At 40.6% G+C, this 20,264-nt stretch overlaps 1 protein-coding gene across 3 annotated transcripts in view; it reads right to left on the bottom strand.

Moving 5' to 3' along the window:
• Positions 1 to 20,264, bottom strand: part of LOC145993200 (uncharacterized) — a 776,759-nt gene that overhangs the window by 295,216 nt on the left and 461,279 nt on the right. For all 3 annotated transcript variants that reach the window (XM_083129421.1, XM_083129420.1, XM_083129422.1), the window contains 2 exons: positions 14,985 to 15,738; positions 1,998 to 2,108 (listed from right to left, as the gene is read on the bottom strand). In XM_083129421.1, the coding sequence (XP_082985547.1) occupies positions 1,998 to 2,108; positions 14,985 to 15,517 (644 nt within the window). In that variant the 5' untranslated portion in view covers positions 15,518 to 15,738. The remainder of the gene's footprint in view (positions 1 to 1,997; positions 2,109 to 14,984; positions 15,739 to 20,264) is intronic.

Here is a 20,264-nt window from a genome sequence, read left to right as displayed (position 1 = left end):
GAATAACAAGTAGATTTCGCCTTGGTAATACATTTTCTAATCAATTCTATAAGTGTGTCTCACCTACGTCACAAACTGTTGCATTGTGGCTTCGAGCAGACATGACTGAGGTCAGTTCAAATAAGAATACGGAATTCAAGCAGGCAGGCGGGCGGGAGATACTAACGTGATTGAAAACAAACGTGCAGTTGGTGCAGATGTAACGAACGCTACGCGTTAGATATTTCCTTGCAAACGACAAATACGAGGGTTGGAGAGTAAGTCATGGCAACCCTGTAATATTTTAATTATATGCAAAGGTGGACGGAAAATGGAGACTGCGGGAGGAAGCCTGACACGAGAACTTTACCCGCTGGTCAATAGATGGCTCTGTGTGTTGTACTTGATGAGCACGGGGCGCTGGGAAAACAGTTATTACAAAGACTTCCTGCAGCGACATCTACGACGTGCCGTTAGGGAGAAGCGTCCAGATCTACTGCATAATGCAATGATACTCCTCGATAAGGCCACATAAGGCAGCTTGTGCACGGGACCAACTGCGCCGATGGGGATGGGAAGAGTTGGAACACCCAGCGTATTCACCGGATTTGTCACCGTCTGATTTTGGCCTCATCCCAAGGTGAAGGAACCACAGCGTGGTACACGATATGCGACCCGCATGGACATTGAAAATGCTGTGCGACGACAGATCACCCGCTTCAGGTATGGTGCTGCGATGGTATTAGACGTTTTCCACACCGATGGGAGCGTGCTGTGGACAATGCAAGAGATTATTTCGAAGGTTTGTCATAATCAGACAAGTTTTTGTAACATGTGCACGTCACAGGGTCAGACAGGTTTTTGTATTTTGTACATTAATACATGTGTATGTCACAGGGTTGCTTGGGTTTTCTTTCGTATTGTGACAGATTTTACTAAGCGTGTGAACCTCAAAAGGTTCGGGGATCGAACCTGGAGCCCTTTAGATGAAAGTAATTATTCTTCAATCGGGGGTTAGCGGTAGCCCGTAAGCTCTCGCTTGGCTGCATCTGCTAACTGCAGGAGGTACCTGAATAAACTTAAATTTACAGAATCCTTTATAAAATGGCAACTCTCTAGATTTGGGTTACTATGACCTTAAGTCTGCATTGGCAAAGGATGGCATTATAAAAGTATATTACCTGTCTCTCTTTAGAAGCGTGGACAGAAGGATTTCTAAAATAACTCTCACTCGCTTGCTGGAGTTCGCCTCTTAAATTGTCACTCAGCTTCGCTGCACTCCACTTCCAAACCAGTTTCTAAAAGTCTGCATCCAGCCTCAATCTCCATCCAAATCAAACCCACTCAAAACCCCCTTTTCTTACTCCCGAACCAGTCTCCTGTTCTCTTCAAACCACCAAGACCAACTCCCCTTGTCTCCCTCGAGCCAGATCAAACTTGCATTCCTCCTCATCAAAACTCCTCCCCTTTTTCTCTCTCATCAATTTTCCTTTGCAAATATATGGCGAATGCTTTTCGCTGAGCTGGCGCTCAAGTTAACACTTTCCTATACTTCCTGCCAGGCTGCCTAGTTAAACGTAACTCGAATATGAAAATGAGGAATACGTAACGCTTTCATGATTCCTACCAACAAAATATCCATAATGGATACTCTTTCAGTTATATATAACAAATTTTTAATACATCCTTCGATTGTTGAATTATTACTGGGTTGCCATGACTTACTCCCCAACCCTCGTAAAAAAGGCCGCAAACATGGAGGCTGTGCGCATCCTGGCGTCACATTAAACCCATCTATAAAAGCCACTCATATTAGCAAGTATGTACATTGAAATATGGCATAAAGAAATGTTCATACGAAATGTAGGTTTCATATAATACAGTATAGTAGTTTCATACACTGAAATCACATGATTTGAACACACCAATTCTGGAAATAGAGACTTTCTTAAAGAAACTAGATATGAACGAGAAATTAATAACTATCGATTAAAGAAAAACAAAAAAGCATCACTTACGTACAAACTCCTCCATTGTGGCAATAGGTAACATTCCTACTAGGGTCACATAATGGTCCATGCCCGCAAAATTTACCATGGAATCCTCTGAAACACGAACATCTGTATTCCCTGAAAAAAAAAAGAACATTACAAGTTAAGACCTACTTGATAACAACCGTGAAACGAGCATAAAAAGGAATATATTTGCCTTTATTAAAGTAAATGTTTTGAAAATTTTGTGGAAAAAAATCAAGTAACGGGGTGTTCCATGTAAAAGTAAACCTGAACCTCAATTTTTAATTAAATACAATGCTGTAACTTTATCCTATCTTGTGAGTGAACAATCTAAAATTGTATTTTGGATGAAAATTTAAGTATTCCTAGGTACATAACTAGCTGCTTACCTGGCATTGCCCTTGTATTTATTTATCCTATCTTTTTTTAGACAGGAAAATAATGAATCCTAACGATATTGTAAAATGTAAATAGTTCTTTTTACAGGTATTTAACAGTATAAGTACAGTAATCGAATTATAAAGTAAAATCTTCAATAAATAAATAATTTGGTGAATCCATCCTTGAGTAAGCAACATAAAATTATCCGTTGGAGAAACATGGCGATCTTAAATCCACTCCGCACTACTTAATAGACTGCTCTCTCTCTCAAATGTAATCGTGAATGTCACCAATTAACTTAGCGACTCCGAAAACTATGGATTCGACACTAGTGTAGGTCATTTTTGACATTTTATTTTTCACCCCCTCTCACCCCCATGCCAAAAGGTGATGAACTTGGAGTTGAACGGCATTTGGAGTGTCACTATGGATTCCACACTAGTATCGGTCGTTTTCGATTATTTGTACATGTTAACTACTCCTTTCCACCCCACCCCTAGGAGTGCCAGGGGTGTCTTATCCCCACAGTATTTCTTTTCAGATTGTAAGTCATATGTGTACCAATTTTATTTGCAATCACTCCAGGCGTTCGAGAGTTATGCCGCAACAAACATACACACACATACATACATTTTATATACATATAGAATAGATTAAGTTAAAAGGTAGAAGGTATATTATACGTATATATATTGTTCATTTTTTAAATTTACTTTTGTTTTGTATCGTGCCCCACCCGTGACACCAAAAAACAATAAATTTCTCCTTTAACTGTTGCATTTCTCTTTCAACTCCTCGATTGATTGTTTGATTTGCTTTATTTTACTTAGCTTTTTGTGCCACTTTTTGCAAATTTGCGAAGATGGGGATGAGTGATGACATGATAAAATTGATGAATGGACACTCACAAAAATCCATGCCCAGGCCGGGATTCGAACCCGGGACCCCTGCTTCAACTCCACGAGAATATTCAATTACCTTATATCTTTGTCTTAAATAATATGTTTTTCATCATTTGAAAATACACAGAAATAAAATTATCTTTTTATTGAGTAAAGAAGCACTGTTTTATCTGTCCCACAATTGTTCACTTACAGCTATAAATCTGTTGAAGTATTTTAAGGGTAGTTATGTATAATCAACAATGTTAAGTTTCATATTTCATTGCACAGAAACTAAGAAAAATGTTCCTTAACAATCAGTAAAATGTAGTCCGTGTGTCACACCCGTGATAATGGAATGCGTCTAATATATGCGAGGCTACAACCTCGAATCGATTCGAAAAACTCGCAATGAACACCCGTTTCTTATCCAGGACTTGAACCAGGGAACGCCAGTATTGAAATCACGAGTCTAATCACAGACAACATTTTAAGTTATAAGAGCACTTTATAACACACGATAAAGAGACTTTTATGTGGTTTTCGAATGTATTACTAACGGATACGATTTGTTGAGTACATGGAGCAAACGTTAATTGCAACATGAGGAGAGAGAAACGAAAAAACTATTTGGAACAAAAAATCGAGAGATAGCAAGAGTTGATTTTCCGCGAGACCGCGCATTACCGTGCTGAAAGAATGAGAAAAAAAATACCAGTTGGCGCGAACATTGGAAATTCCCAACACGCTATTTACCAGTTTATTAGAACTCCGGAAGGGACGGGAATGCCCCGCAACGAGCATAAAAGTCATTGGGGTCACCCATCAATTCTCCTTCTCTGCACAGTGGCGGAGTAGGGCACCGCGACGACCCGCAATGAAGTCTCTTTTTTATGCACCGGAAATGCCTGTTGCCGCAGGTTGGTAAACGAAAAATCTGTACTTGCACATGAAGCTGGTGCAATATAAAAAGGAAAGTCAACGGCAGGACCTAGTTTTAACTTTTATATCAGGGAGGGTCAACCCTTGGTTATGCAGTAGATTGCTGGTACGAATCAGAGGTTGACCCCCAAGCCGTTTTTCCCCTTTCCAAGCTAACAGGGCGCATAGTGGAGAAAATATCTGTGGAAAAATTCTTTTGAGCTCGACCCAGCAGCAACGACACCTATATTGTATTCCGGGAATCTCTGGAGCGAACGAAAGCGAGTCTCTGCGCAGGTAGTTACTCGAGAGGGCTCGACCAGTGAGCAAGCGCGAGGGAGCAGGATTGCGTGGAGGGGAGAAAGCGATTGGTTACAAGTCTTTGCAGCAACGTGTACTGCCTCGCTCAGCCCACTAGCCTTCTCCCATTCTCTACACTCTATCCCGGGAGAATGTGGAGCAAGACCGTGCATGGCGGCAGAGAAGGGGGGAAATCAAGTGCGCAGAGCGAATCAGTACACGCTACTGCAAAGGGTCGTTTTTCCCCTCCACGCAATCCCGCTCCCTTGTACATGTTCATTGGTTGAGAACTCTCGAGTCACTACTTGCGCAGAGACTTGCTTTAATTTGTTCGCTCCACAGATTCTCGGGACAGAGTATAGGTGACGTTTCTGCTGTGGTGTATGGATGGAGTATAATAGATATGCAAGATGTCTAGCATTTATGTTCAAATTAAATATTTATGTATTTTTCTATTGGCAGCGCAGGTTAATCGTAACGATGAGGATGAATGAACAAGCAAACATGTCTTAATTATTACTTAAGTATTTTTGGATAGCAATTATTCCAGCGACGACCTCATGCAGCGACTCTGGGGTACACCTAGCCTCTAATACATTGGCATCTGATTGGGCGGGACTGGACCTACAGTTTAAATTAGCATCCAAACAACTCCACAATGTGTCTCCATTGTATATCGAAGCCGAAACCCCTCCGTCACAAGGCGAGGGAATATGATTGCACACCTGGGGGTGTAAAAGCAGCCGAAGCATGGTGCTTATCATATCACCTGCGGGAATAGCCAAGATTGAAACAATGGAATTATAATGTTCAACGTTACGACTATCTAATTCCATGCTAAGAATTCAAAATAGCAGTCTTGTTTGGAAGTACGTTTTATAAAAGATTAGTGTGTAGATTATAAAAAAGATAAACTTGTGCATTTACTCGTAGTGCTTATTCAACACCCGATGCAATTATACAAGCGTATAATTATATATACTTGTATACATATATAAGTATATACAAGTGTATACTTCCTTCAGATACAACTTTCACTTTTTTTGTGAGTTAATGCCTGCGTTTACTTTTTCTGTAGGTTAAGAGAATTATTTTCCAACTATTTCTGATAATTTTCCTAAAAAGGGTTATCCATGTTTACACATTCACTCTTTATGTTAAACAAGCTGAGTAAGAGCCATCTACCGTACAATATTGTACTACAAGTTACAGCTCCAGCGTAAAGCGAGCAAGAAGTGTACGACTATGCACGTGAATACAAATTTCTCAAGTAAAAAACACAGGTATTGCAGTCATAACGCTTCAACCCTGCTTAAGGTTATTCCGCCATTCTAGCGAGGAACAAATTAGCTTTGTAATTAATGCGAACGTTTCCTTGCATTTCTTCTGATGTCTTCTGATGTAATCTCACGCCCAAGCATGCTTTCCATCACACCGGCAGAAGTAATGAAGAGACACGCTGCTTGGTGAAACCGCTACAGCTGAGCCAGGAACACCACCGATGCAAAGCCACAAGATAAGAACTGGAAGCGGCCTAGATAGAGGGGGTGAATAGGGGGAACTTGCCCCCACTTTTTGCCGCTTTTGTCTCTGCACTGTGCTAAATCTTATGTAAGAAGGGAAATTAAACTGTGCCCCAGTTTTGACACCTTGGGCCCCTGTTTTGGCCGCCACTGGAACACCAAACAATAGTTTACAATTTTTAAAAAAATAATTAAAAATTAAATTTAAAGATTACCTTAAAGCAAGTTCAAATGGTAGCAGTAATAGATTAGGAACAAATAGTATATGTTCTGAGGTTATTTCCAAGACTACGAGCACAACAGATTGTATCTAAACTCTGTCCCGGAAAAGTCTGTAGCAAGCGAACAAGTTCTCTGCACAAGTAGTGACTCGAGAGGGTTCCACCGATTGGTTTGTTTCAAATATAAAACTATTATTTATTTCCTTTCAAACGATTTAATTGTATATAATTTCTGTCAACCATGGAAGGGTGACGTACATTCAGGTGGTGTGAATACTTTGGACATAAACAGTGGTACATGTGCGGGTTGGCAACCCTTGATTTAGAAAGTATAATTCGCACGATTGCTACGCGGAGGGATATTTTCAAATATATTACTGTTGAATTTATGCAAGATCCCTTTTGACAAAATTTTTCTTTGAAAAAAATTTCAATATATTTATATGAAGCAAAATCAATTCCGTTAAATTTCTTCTTCAAGCGACAAATTGCTTGAAATATGAAGCTTCCGAAGATCAGTATAAGCAGTGTTGCTTCTTTGTGGATAATTTTTGTTTCCTTACTTTACAATGAGGCAAGAAAAGAAACATTTACTTGGTATGCTAATGGCTTAGATGATGAATCTTTCCTCTAAAATTAAAAACAACTGCAAAAAAAAGTCCTAAAGCAGGGGGTTGTAAAAGGGTGAAGCTTATTAAAGTCTGCTCTCCATCCGAGGGTTTTTGCCCCACACCCCCCAACTTCCCTCTCGGAACAACGGAAAGTTAGTGTACTGATTTCCCGATTATCTCTTACGGGCAAAACAATTCTTAATACAGAAAACAAAGTTGGTGGAATGGGTTTGTGAGGAGGATATAAAAGTTCCAATGATGCCTATATTTTGAGGGTTTTTTCTGAATTTGCAACGAAGCAAGAACTTGAAACTTGGAACTAGTAAGCTTTTTGGACAATTTCTTAACCCAAAAAACATAAAACATGGAGTTGAGTTTTATGACGCGTAACAGCAATATTACCGATGTATACTGTTGGCTGCAACTGAATCGACTCAGATCCCTCAACTGTTTGGCCTTGGATTAAGAACTTAACTTCACAGACCCAACAGTTAAAGATCGTACAGAAGTAAATTATGGCAAACAATATCCCACACCACCGTCGTCCGCTAGAAACTGTCATATCAAGCAGAATAACTACCATATTCTCATAGGCGTGCGCAGACCCTCTGATTGGGGGGGGGGGAAGCCTTGATGAAAGTTCAGTCGGGAAAGAAAAACTTCATTTTATCTCACTGCATTAGTTTCATTGTCCTTCTTGGCCCTTGATGGCGGCATATACAACCCATCAATACCCATATACCTAGGTAAATTCAGCAACATAACAGGAACCGTAACGAATAAAAAAATGTCTCTGAAATGCGCCGCGATTCTTTTCATTCCAAAATTGTGTTCATCCATTTAAGACAAAACTGTTTAGCAGCAAGAGTCTGAAGTACTTAGTACTTATAACTTTTGTCTCTTGTAATTTACAATGCATTACAGAAAACAAATTACATCCAAATTTTTGCAAACTGAAAACAATATTGATGTAATACGGCACTAAAAAAAATCATTGGGCGCCATGGCACTCTCTTTGACAATTTTTTTCATTAGATCGTTCGGCGCCCAGGGGCCAACTCCCGCCGCTCTAGCTAAGGCTCTGAATTTGAGAAGAAAATTTTACGAAATGTAATTTTAATTGTTTAAATGTTATATCGAGGTAATTTCCCTTTGTGCCACCCTTCAGCTTGGACGTCTGGAAGAAATAATGCAAGAAAGACGTGAAAATGAATTCCATCTTGAGTATCCTGCTACTCTTGGAGCTTCATTTTACCTCAATATTTCTCCAATGTTGTAAGTTCCGGAGGGCCTCCCGATACATACTTATATCAACGTCGCCTTGTAGTGAAGATGACCGGGTTCGAAACCCGCTGAAAGCACACTGCTCAGGGGCTCGGATCCCAGTGCAGATTAGTCTTTCAGAATAATAGTGAACTTAAAGCGGTTTCTGGAGAGATGAATCCAGAATTCAAGTCTTGTACAGTCACGGACAATTCTGGGTTGAAACGATTCCGTTGAAAGTAAATGGGAGTTACAACACAGAAATGTCCGTGACTGTACTCTATTAACGGGCCTACACATCATTGTCTTTGGTCCGTTACATTTTATCTTCTCAACTCTCCCAACTCCAAAGACATGAATAATTGATACGGGCGCTGTGTAACATTACTTTTTTAATTCAGGTTTTAGGTGACAAGATATTATCGGAGAGATTTGTAGCATGGGAAATTGAAGTATATCCGGAAAAAAATATCTGGACGAGAAACAGTCGTAAAAGGGGGAATTAAAAAAAATCCTGGCTCATTTTTAATTCCTCTCGTGGGGGACATGTCCCCCTTTACATGCCAAGATGCGGCAATATTGATTTTCCTCAGTGACATCGGTTTGGAAATGGGACGACGGCCAAGTGACTCGTGATCACACATCACATCATCCTCTTTCAAAGAGTACGGAGAAGGGGAAAACGTTATCAATTGCCCTTCATGACCTCTCTCTAAGATAGATGATACAATCTGCCACGCTGGAAAGCTGGAGAAACATTCAGTACGGTTGGATTCTCCGATCGTCTTTTTTTGGACGAACATCGCGCAATGTGGTACACGTTTGAAGAAGTCGCAAGTCATCGTTTTGTTGCCAAAAGGTCAAGGCTTCGAATTCAGGGATTCATTCAGACCACTGCTTTATAGTTACATGCAGCTAGGTTCAGGAACCTAAAAACCTCAATACAGGGCTGGTTTAATCACTATGAAATCAAGGAGTCTGATACAGTAGGATGCACAAGTATTACCAATACCAACCAATTTTTCCAAAGTTCTTATCGCCATTGAATTTAAACGATTTAAAACATAACCGTATAAGTTCATGAGCCCATGTTATTATGTTGTGACCAATTACACTGTCTTCATTTTACATTATTTCCTTAACTAACGAACCAACTCTCTAGTCTGCATGAACCCGAAGGTTCATGGCTGCAGCAACACTGGCCTTCCATCTGTTCCTATCTTTAGCAAGATCTATGTATTCCTTTCCATCCCTACCAATATCCTTTAGATCCATGTCAACGTTATCCCTTCATCTTCATCTATGTCTTTCTACTGGTCTCTTACCATCAGGTTTCCCAACAAGAATCCTGTAAACTCTTATATGCTCTCCCATTCGTGCCACATGGCCTGCCAAGGGGTCCCTGGTTCGATACCCGGTGGAGGCACTGTAGGTCCAGTCCCGATTAGCCTTACTGTGCATCAAGTGGACTTAAAACACCGAATCAATCAAACCACATGGCCTGCCTACCTAAGTCTTCTTGATTTAATCATTCTAATAATATCTGGACATGAATACTAATTATGTACTTCTAAATTATGTAACCTTCTCCACTCATCTGTCTCCTCATCCCTTTTAGGCCCAAATATTTTCCTAAGGATCTTATTTTCAAGTACTCAGAATTTATAAACATTTCAATGTTTTCTATTGATTTTACATTAAATTGGATATTTTGAAACTATTTTTATGTATTTGTGACAATTGTTTATTTTTTTAAAAGTCCACTCTATTGTAAGATATGGTAACCGCGACAAGACGTACAGATTAAAGAGGGATTCGAACCTCTGTGCGCAGGGGATCGAACCAGGGCCCCTAGATTACAACACGACAGCGTTTCTACCACAAATCTAGGAAGCCCTGCCATAATTTAAAGACTCATGCGCATCATGGAAATCTATTAATCCGAACACCGTACGGGGAGAAGGTCCCTTACATTCATAATCTCGCAGAGGTGACATGATCACCACGACGCTCTATCCGCCTTAACCCGCCACAAGAACGATTTTTTTAGAAGCTGGGTGAACCCCAGAGCCGCTTAATGCAGTGACAATTAAGGAAAATTTCCACCTAAACTGAACCAACCCGGAAATGAAACCCGGGTCCTTCACGTGGCAGGTTGACGCCCAACCGATTTGACCACAGAACCTCTTTCTTCTATTATGTACATCAGTGGTTGTCAAACTTTTTCTCACTGTACCCTTTCGTCGTAACTAAACGTCTAAAGTATCCCCACCATAGGTTTTGTACGAATGGTGAGTTTTGGAGATTTCTTCTTGGCTGCCTGATTGGTTTTTGATATCTTGGAGGCGTCTATCTGCAATAGAACAAAATGGCATTTGTGCTGTATGTGGAAAGATGGTAAACAAATATAATTTTATTGGGTGGTCGTACGCTTTCAGTCAAAGAATCAAAATGTGAAACACATGCTAAGAAATATGTAAAGAACTCTAATTTTCATGTATTTCTCCCATAGTTGCTGAAAAGAGTAAATAAGAAAAATAAGTTTGTAAACAAACTGTCAAGCGCAATTTTGTAGTAATTATTGTAAATCCTCAGAGATTCTAGTGCACTTGAAACTGCTCTACACACCTGCAGCAAAAATGTTGTCGTGTGGGTATTTTCGACATATCTCTCCCGAGCTGATGGCTTAACTCCTTAAAATCGTTCATGTCCCCCAGGCGGTACGCGTACCACAGTTTGAGAACCACTGGTGTGCTTGATTGATTTGTTGTTTTAAGTCCACTTTATGCGCAGTAAGGCTAATCGGGACTGGACCTACAGTTTAAAGTGGAATCCGAACCACTATGTGCCTCCACCGGGTATCGAACCCGGGACCCCTTGATTACAAGGCGAGGACCCTACCACTGCGCCAATGGAGAGGCCTTCCCACTGGTGTGCATAATAGACTATACACAATAATATGGTTATTATAATGTTGCTGTGCAGTGTGGAAATATTTCTATATTGATGCACAGTGTGTGCGTAAAACTATACCCTGTCCCGGTTATCTCTCGAGTAAGCGGATGGAAACAAGTGTCTGCGCAAGTAATGACGCGAGACGGCTCTACCAATGAATACGCGAGAGGGAACGGAAATGCGTGGAGGGGAGGAAAGCGACTGCAGTTTCCAGCCTTGGAGCAGCGTGTACTGGTTCGCTCTGACCACTCTATCCCCTCCTTCTATGACGCTATCCGCGGCCTCGCTCCAGAGATAGACGGAACACAGAATAACAAACTTACAACGAACCGTGCAAGTGAGTATTGAAGACAAGGTGACCCACTCAGCTCCACGAGAAAAGACTAAGTCCACCACTGATTAGTATGAGTTGGTTGTAATGCCCACTTTATAAACAGAAAGGCTAATCGGGCCTGGATCTACAGATAAAATTGGGTTCCGAACCACTATGTGCATCCACCGGGTATCGAAACAAAGACTCCTTCATTACAAGGCGACGACGCTACCATTACTCCATCACGGAGGTCACCACTGACAGTAACACATGCTTAGTACTTAGTGTGATAATTTCTCAGTTACAAAACTTGTTAAGCCATGTGTAAGAGGCAACACTGACAGTCACATCCGAGGTTTCAACCCAGGTCCACCACATGATTGAAAGGCTATGAGCAGTCCGAATTAGCCGCTCCTGTGCCCTGCAATGAGCATATAGGTGAAAGTCCCCTGTCTTTGGACAAGATCTATCAATCAATCCCAAAGTTTGCCATTAACTTCTCACAGTATGCAGATGACATGGAATCCCGTGTCCCCTGAACGTCCAACTGACGAAGACCCGAGATTTCTCCGGCGCTGAAGAGAGAATCATTGTCGAAACTCAGCATCCGGAAAGGAGCTAGAGATTTCTGGGAGGAGAGGGGTGAAAAGTTGTAATGCACTTTCGCGTTCCATCTCTCCCCCACTCTTTTACTCCCCCGATTTTTAATAAAACGCCCCCAGCAGGAAGTTTGGAAATTACTGTCTAATCGATCACCGTTGAAAACAATTTTAATAGAAAAGTTTGAGCTCATCCAATCGTGGACCAATGGGCAGCTTTGAAGATTAGAAGTGTTTTAATGACAGAGGATAATTTCTTCTTCGATGGAATATTTATCACAATTTGTTACGACATCTGTTCTGGTGATTGAAACAATGTTATATAAATGTATTCGGAGGGGCTGTGTCCCACTGGCTCAGGGATGTGCTGGCCATTGTGAAAAGCGGGTATTTGCCCCCTTGGGCCCATTTCAGGTTTAGTGTTTCGACCCCCTTGAGGTTAGCACCGGTACAAAAGCAAGAAAATGCTTTCATGAACACTGTGTGCCTGCAGCGGAACTTGGGGCTTAATTTTTAGGACCAGAACATGAACAACAGATCCCAGGAGGTGAGCAAAAATACCATTGGCTTGTAAATTTTAATAAACCTGAAAAATTGGGGGGGAGGAGGGGTGAATGTTCCTTGCAAACAAGCTATGCCTATGCTGTGTGCTATGACAGCTTTGAACATAGAAACTACGACTGATCCATAGCTTAGAGTTTACCTCCGGCCCGTAGCCCGGCAGGGGCAAGGGGGGCTCAGCCCCCCTGACACTGCCATCAGCCCCCCTTGACATTAGGTAAAACTATTTTGTGTAATTCGTTTGCAGTCAAGACTGAAAATATGGAGGTCTCACAACTTTAAGGATAAATGAACAGAACCTGAACAGCAGCTATCACATTCGCTCAACTTGTTCATGAGTTGAAGACCAAGTAGCTGCAAGTATTTAGAAGATTCTCTACTTTAGAAAGTTCCTTCATTGGGGAGCTTCTGTATCTGTATCTTCTCTGCCCCTGTTGCGTTTAGACAGAAATCTGTGACTTTGATGTCATCGTCATCTGTGTCAAAGGTCAACGGCTCCCACGTTTTGGGAACGCGAAGAGAAGTTTCATTGCTTCGGTCGGGGGTGGAATATATGGTAGGCACTATGATTGAACATTGTGCATTTTTCCTTGTATGACATAAATATCTGTATCATCAAAAGTAGTATGGAGCGTGTAGTAAGGGACGATTTCAATAGCAGTCAATTAACACTTGAAGAGATGGTTTAAAAGATGTAGAAAAATGTAGTAGTTGTATGATATTTATAAATTGTATATAACGTAATGACCCCTTCCCCCGATACAGACACACATAATTTATCTTAATTAATACTATTTAATTATTGAAAAATGGAGTTGGTTTAAAAAGCCCCCCTATAAAGCTATCTATAAACATCCAAAAGATGATTCAGGAGCTAAAAAAAGTTTCTTAGTCAAAGATTGTGCTTTCGCGATGATGTACTGGTAACGTGATTGCTTTGCAATCAATGGGCCCAGGATTCCATGCCCGGTGGAGGCACATAGTGGTTCGATTGATCGATTGATTTGCTTTATTTTACTTCGCTTTTATGCCACTTTTGGCTAATTGCGAAGATAGGGATGAGTGATGATGTGATGAAATAGATGAATGCACACTCACAAACATCCATGCCCAGACCGGGATTCGAACCCGGGACCGCTGGCATCGTAGACCTAGTGGTTCGGATCCTACTTTAAACTGTAGGTACAGTCCTGATTAGCCCTTTCTGCGTATAAAGTGGGCGTAAAACTTAACGACAGAATTATTGCAGAAACAAGGTTCTTGGTTACTCGACTCGCAGTACTAAAGATTCATCACGAGATAAATGGTTCAGAAAAACTGATGAACGTGTATGCACAAAAGAGCACTTGTGCTCACAATCTTCGGCAGAGGCCTGAATGTGAGGAGGTGGCTACGAGACGTTTATTCACCCCTGGGATTGAGGCAGAAGCATTTGCCTCTATTGATAGAATATTAAGACAAGTGGTGTGCTGCCATTATGTAGATCTGTATTAGCATGGATAATGTTGAAATTTGTTTTGTGTCCACGTATAGGAATTTTACCTACTGTTTTAAACTGGGATCCGAATGACTATGTACAGTCACGGACATTGCTGGGTTGTAACAATCCCATTTAAAGGTAATGGTATCGTTACAACCCAGAAGTGTCCGTGACTGTACCTCTATTGGGTATCGAACAGGGACTCTTTGATTACAAGGAGACGACGTTATCACTCCACCATCGGGGATAGATAGAGAGAAAGAGAGAGAAGCAGAAAAGAGGGGAAAAGAGGAGAAGATAGAGAAGAGATGGAATTGAAAGAAAAGAGAGAGGGAGAATGAGAGAGAAAAAGAGGGGAAGGGAATGATAAGTGAGATAGATAGAGGGGGAAATTGAACAAGAATGAAAGAGGGGAAAGAGAGGAAGAGGGAAAAAGGGAAAGAAGAGATAATGAGATAAATAGAGAAACCAAAGAAAAAGAAGATAACAGAATGAGAGAGAGAAAGAGGGGAAAGGGAAGAAGAAGAGAAAAATAGGGGAATGTAAGAGGGAAGAAAAGATAGAATGAGACAGAAAGAGAGGAAGGGAGAGAGAGAAGAGAGAAAAGGAAATATAATGAGAGAGGGGAGAAAAGAGAGAGAAAAAGAAGGGAAAAAGAGGAGAAAATGATACACACAGAGAGAGAATAGATTAAGGGAAGGGAGAAGGGAGAGAAAATAGAGAAGAGAGAGAAAGAGAGGGGGAAGGAAAAAGAGAGAGAGAAAGTACAACCTATTACATCTCCGGGATAAGGATACACAAGAGGGGAGGGTACACCCTTAAAATTGCAGGAAGAACAAGATTGAGCCATAAATGAGTTTACTTGAACGGATCAGTATTTACCAAGAATGCAAAAGAAGTTTTCGCGAGAAGCCAATATAGGCGAATGTTGTTTACTATAGGAAAGATACGATTGAGAAAAAATTGGATGGGTCTACTTACGAAAAATCCCAGGTGGCGTAGCAGTTCCCAGCCAATGAGCATCCTAGGGCGGTGCAGGTCTTCTTGGTTGTCGAGGACCTAGGCACGATCTCATACGTGATGTTGAACCCGAAGACATCCAGCAAGTTATTGAGTGCCCTAAAGTGGTTTCCTTCCAGCGACTCAGCATCCAGCTCTATCACCAGGTAAGGCTTCTCCGATCTCAAGAAGGCGGTCCTCTCCATCCGCTTCTCGTTCATCTGCAACAACCCCACCTCCCCCCTACCGCCCTCGAAGCTACCATACTCCGTGAACTTCAAACCAGAAGTGACGTACAGCTGTGTCAGGTACACCACTATGGACGAGTTGTACGCTCCGGTCGCGTTGATCACCCACTTGCATTTTATGGGCACCGGAAACGGTCCCGGAAATCCGGGGGTGGTGATCACGCCGCGGTGTTCCTTGAAATGGTGCAGGCAATGTTCCGGATCCTCCCCGCGGCACAGGGAAACTGCGACGAAAAGCACCAAGATGGTGTACTTTGCGCGGCACATGACGATTGCGTCGCCGTCTCTTGTTTACCTAGCGCTCAACTCGGTTAAAACTTTCACTGTTAAAACTGTCCCGGCCGAGAAACTATCGCGTTTGACCGCTACTCTATAGCACAGACAACGAACTATTATTTATTGGTCCGAACAGCATCACATGATTCGTCTTCTCTCTTCTATCGTGTCTTTCAGGCTATTTCGAATCAGGACTCCTCTTCTCAATTCATCTGAAACAAGAAAATTGTAATACATTAGTACATAATCTTTCATTTCTAATTGTTCTATTGTGCCCAACATCTAAGAAGGCGGTTTGCATAAAGCTTGTTCGAAAAAGGGCGCGAAATATGAAACCAATGAACGTAAATTTTTGCAGTACTAATCGCAGGAAATTTGGACAGTAAAAATTTAATACCCTGCCATCTTTGTCCATTGCTATCACAAAATTCTTCATGAAGCCCAATTTCAGATGGATCGGTGGTAACAGCACACTGTCCTTGTCAACAATGGGTTCATGCCAATTCTGCCTGTGACAATGGCTGTTGTTGGGGCTGTGATGTACTAGATGGCGTGTAATCAAGATCTTCCTGATCTATTGGTTGGTCACTTCCATCGTCTGTTTCATCTTCCAGTGTCCATTCCGTTGGTGGTTTTGGAACTAGGAGAGAATCCAAATGCGGAACTGGGCGCACTGAAGATTCCAAATTTGGATATGAAACTGTGTGTTTTGATTTACTTGCGATTCCAGTTAGTTTCATTAAACAAAAATAATATGTGATGTGGTCTCTAGGTTCCCTCCACAACTGTGGTACGGCAAATGGCATAGATGGGTGGGTTCCATGCAACCAGCCTCTTAAATAGCGGGAGCAAAGTGAGCAACAGTTCTGTGGTGCTCAACACTTACCCTCATCTACCTTTAATTCAAAATACAACTCGTACGCCTTTGTGACAAGCGAGGAAATGGGATGTCTTTGGAACTTCGTCGTAAATTCACCACACACATAACAGAAAAGGTTTGGTAAATTAACACACATCCTAGACATCGCTGAACGCAAGAAACACGCAAACACACACAAACAGTATTCTTCACGTAAGGGGTTTTGCATGACACACACTGCAGGAACTGACTGATGCAAATAACTGCAACTCCATTATACCTTACTATACCTGAACCAAGTGGCTATCTATCCCTTCTCTCTCCACGCCCTCCCTTATGCATTGTCAAGCCCTAGTAACAGGCTGTGCTGATAAGTGACGCGACAACAATAACATGCAGTCGTGCGCTGATAAAATTGAGTTTTCAGAGAAAAGTTTAGGTGATAGCGAAAAACTGTTTTCACTATCGTCATCAGGGCACTGAACTGCATAGGAATCACATGTTTTTGTTCTGGGGCTATTTTCATTGTCGCACACTGTTATTGAAATCTTCTACAAAATATCGTTATGTATGAAATTTATTACTCATATATACTGTTAATATAAAAAAACTGTTTTAAGATAAAATTCTACATTACAATTATTTGAGTGTTACATTATTACGAAACTTTCTTTCTATACCATGCAGATTATAGTAAGTAAAAATATCTGACCTTTCTTGGAAACTTTTACGAACTTTATATTTAAGTGAATTCAAATTAAACTATGTTCGCTATCTCAGGGAAACAAACTGAAGAAAATATTTTATCGATAGTAGTTGCATTTGACATATCATCACACAAAAATAACTTTAGACATTAATTTCCTTTTTCCTGTAGGCTACAAAATTCCTTCATTTCTTGTCGACAATTACGTAAAACAAATGTCTGCAAATAACTCGCAGTAGCTCATTTACATGTGGATGCCATGATATCCAAGCGCTGAAGGAGAGAGACAACTCAGATTCCTGTTTTAAATAGCCATTGGCTATATGTATGAGAAGAATGCCTGCTTCCGTATCATGCAAACTCAATCCTTTTGCTCAAATCCTGAATGCATCACTAACCAGTGTTTCTAAAGGTCTAGGAATTTTTAATAAATTCAATTCCGGTCCAGGATAGAAAATCAGCAAGCGTAAATGGGTTCTGGACCGTAAAGAACCTTTTTATCTGTAAAGTATTTGAATTCGGTCCAGGAAACTTTTTTTCCGGATCAATTTAAACAAGGTCCAAGTTCCGTATTTTTTTTTTTATTTATTTATTTATTAAACACAACAGGGGAATGCCCAATTACAGTGTTCTACATTTCTTGCTTTGAGTTTGTAAATTTACAGTTTCATAAGAAATATTATTGTGCAGAAATGTAAATAAACATAAAACATGTCAACGCTAAATTATATGTGTATACAACAGTTAACAAACTGGTTAAAATAATACATGTTAATTGAAGAAAGTGGAACAAAATATCTAACTATTATCTACAAAAATAGCCTACATGAATACAATATTTCAATTATTAAGTACAATGCACAACGTATTTATCTTTACCACCATGTACAAAATGTATATTTTATATATATATATATATATATATATATATATATATATATATATAAGGAGATACTAATATAATATATTATAAATTACATAAAATATGTAAATAAAATAAACACAGTATAAATCAAGGATAGTAGTTATTTACCTTGAAGAAATACATTAATTATGTGTGTAATAAAGGACCTGTAAATAATTGATACTCTAGAAAGTACGTACATATATGTAATTGAGTATAAACTACGAAAGAAATATATATTTACAAAAAATGCGTCTATGTTTACATTGCTTTTTGTGAAATAGCCAATAGGTATGTGAAATATATCTAATTTTGATTCCCTTTCGGAACATCTGTTGTACAGTTCACACATTCTTCTGGGCCGAATTTAAATTGTTCGAGAAGAAAAAAGGTTCCGGCCCTGTTACGGAACCCAATAGATCCAATTAGAATTCACGAGTCTTGGACTTTTAACATCTGTGCCACTACCTACACATGTACGTTTCTATTCTACCTTATGTGATGCTTGTACAAGAGGGTAGCGCTCAATGGCGCCACTACAGTCATATTTCAGAAAAGAATAATGGGCGAGGCAGAAGGAAAAGTGGGTGTAAGTATTTTCCACAGGGCGGTCTCAATTAATATAAAACTACGTACTATCCAAAATGCATGCTGGGCCTAAAATAGTACTTAATTAATGAATTTATCTTGTTTAATGGGAAGGTCGCCATCAAAACGGACCCAGGAAATTCGTAAGACGATGTGAATTCAACGAAGATGTGGATTTTTTAAAGAGGTATTCACTTCTATTCTCCACAATATTTTCGCGTACCTGGCATTTTTTTCGGTTTGTCCATAGTGTACTAAATGTTTTAGTACTTTGCCATACAGATAATAAATGTCAGTGGAAACCATTGTTCTGCGAGTTAGGGTTGCATAAACACAGAATGCGTGTATTGTATGTGTGAATCTATATAGAATCTGATTCATTCGATAGTGCGCCTGACTGCCACGCGGGAAAACTGGTCTCGCGTGGTTCCAACAATGTTCCTGCATAGTGCGACTCTGGGGTTCACCCAAGCTCTCACCTGTGGGCGATAAATGCGGCCAAAGCGTGGTGCTATTACACCACTTTCTCAAATGGTCGAGGTTGTGAATGTGGGAGTCCACATTTCTCTACAGGACTTCACGAACTCTCCGCCTCCCAATGTGCAGAGGTAAGGCTTAGTTCTGAACACACGCACACATATAAGGGTTGCTAAGGATAAAGTGAACCCGTAACGAGAAAAATATCAAGAGGAGTACGCTGTACGCTGTGAAAGCTGCCGATATTATAATGCGACACCCCGTATATATACGTAAAACGAAGAGCCAACAATGGAGCATTATCTGCGAAGACAATGCGAAAATCTTCATTGGATCCTCCAAGCAGACGGCTTGGAATTGATCCACAACTTATCTGCAGGAATTGTGCTTGATGAGACTGTCGGTTGGAATATCTCGGACTGCTCTGTACGTATCTCACTTATCTCCTTGCACGCATTGGGAAAGTTTTTCCTGTCCGACGCGGGTTTTGTTTCCGCTCGAGCGTTAATCAATAAATAGATTAAGCAAGATGCAAGAGGAAGAGAGAGAGAGAGAGAGGGGGGGGGGTATTTCATGCCCGAAGACGCCAGAGCCGAAATTTATTCATGAAGGCATTGCGAAGCGAAACTCTTGAAGATGACTTCGTGTGCAGAAGAGTAACATCAAAGTCGTCGCATCCTTTCTGGTTTCTGCAATTTTTCCCAACTGAATATATTTAACTGAAATTCTTAAAGGAACAACTGGGATTTTTTCTGCGCAGAGGAACAGCCAAGTCTTAAGTTTACATACAAGCAATTCGAGTGCCATCTTTAGGGGCTCACTGAAATGAGGTTCTGCAGCACCTCGAGAGATAGTTTAAATCAGTCCTACAGATCGGCGAAAATGGGTCAAGAGATCGTTGTGCATATTTCAAACACACGAGCTGTATTCATTCTCCACAAGGCTATCTAACATTGACGAGTAAATTTCGCGAAAATTTCCAACACACTTTCCTCTTAACATTTCCCGCGAGAAGTTTTTGTGGTATCTATACCTCTATATTCGTCAATATCATCAAATCGCATCTTTCATTGCTCTAGAACAACATAAAGAAAAATGTCTCTGACTTGTGACATTTTCTTAAACTTTCTGTGTAAAGTTGCAATAATTCAGCTGACACAGAGTCTGACCACCACATAGAAGACATGAGTTCCGTTCCCGGGGT

Source organism: Lepisma saccharinum, chromosome 1, assembly GCF_977018435.1.
Source record: "Lepisma saccharinum chromosome 1, izLepSacc3.1, whole genome shotgun sequence".
Lineage (NCBI taxonomy): Eukaryota > Metazoa > Arthropoda > Insecta > Zygentoma > Lepismatidae > Lepisma > Lepisma saccharinum.
The sequence above is the reverse complement of the archived record's forward strand: the minus strand, read 5'-3'. Positions and strand labels throughout refer to the sequence as shown.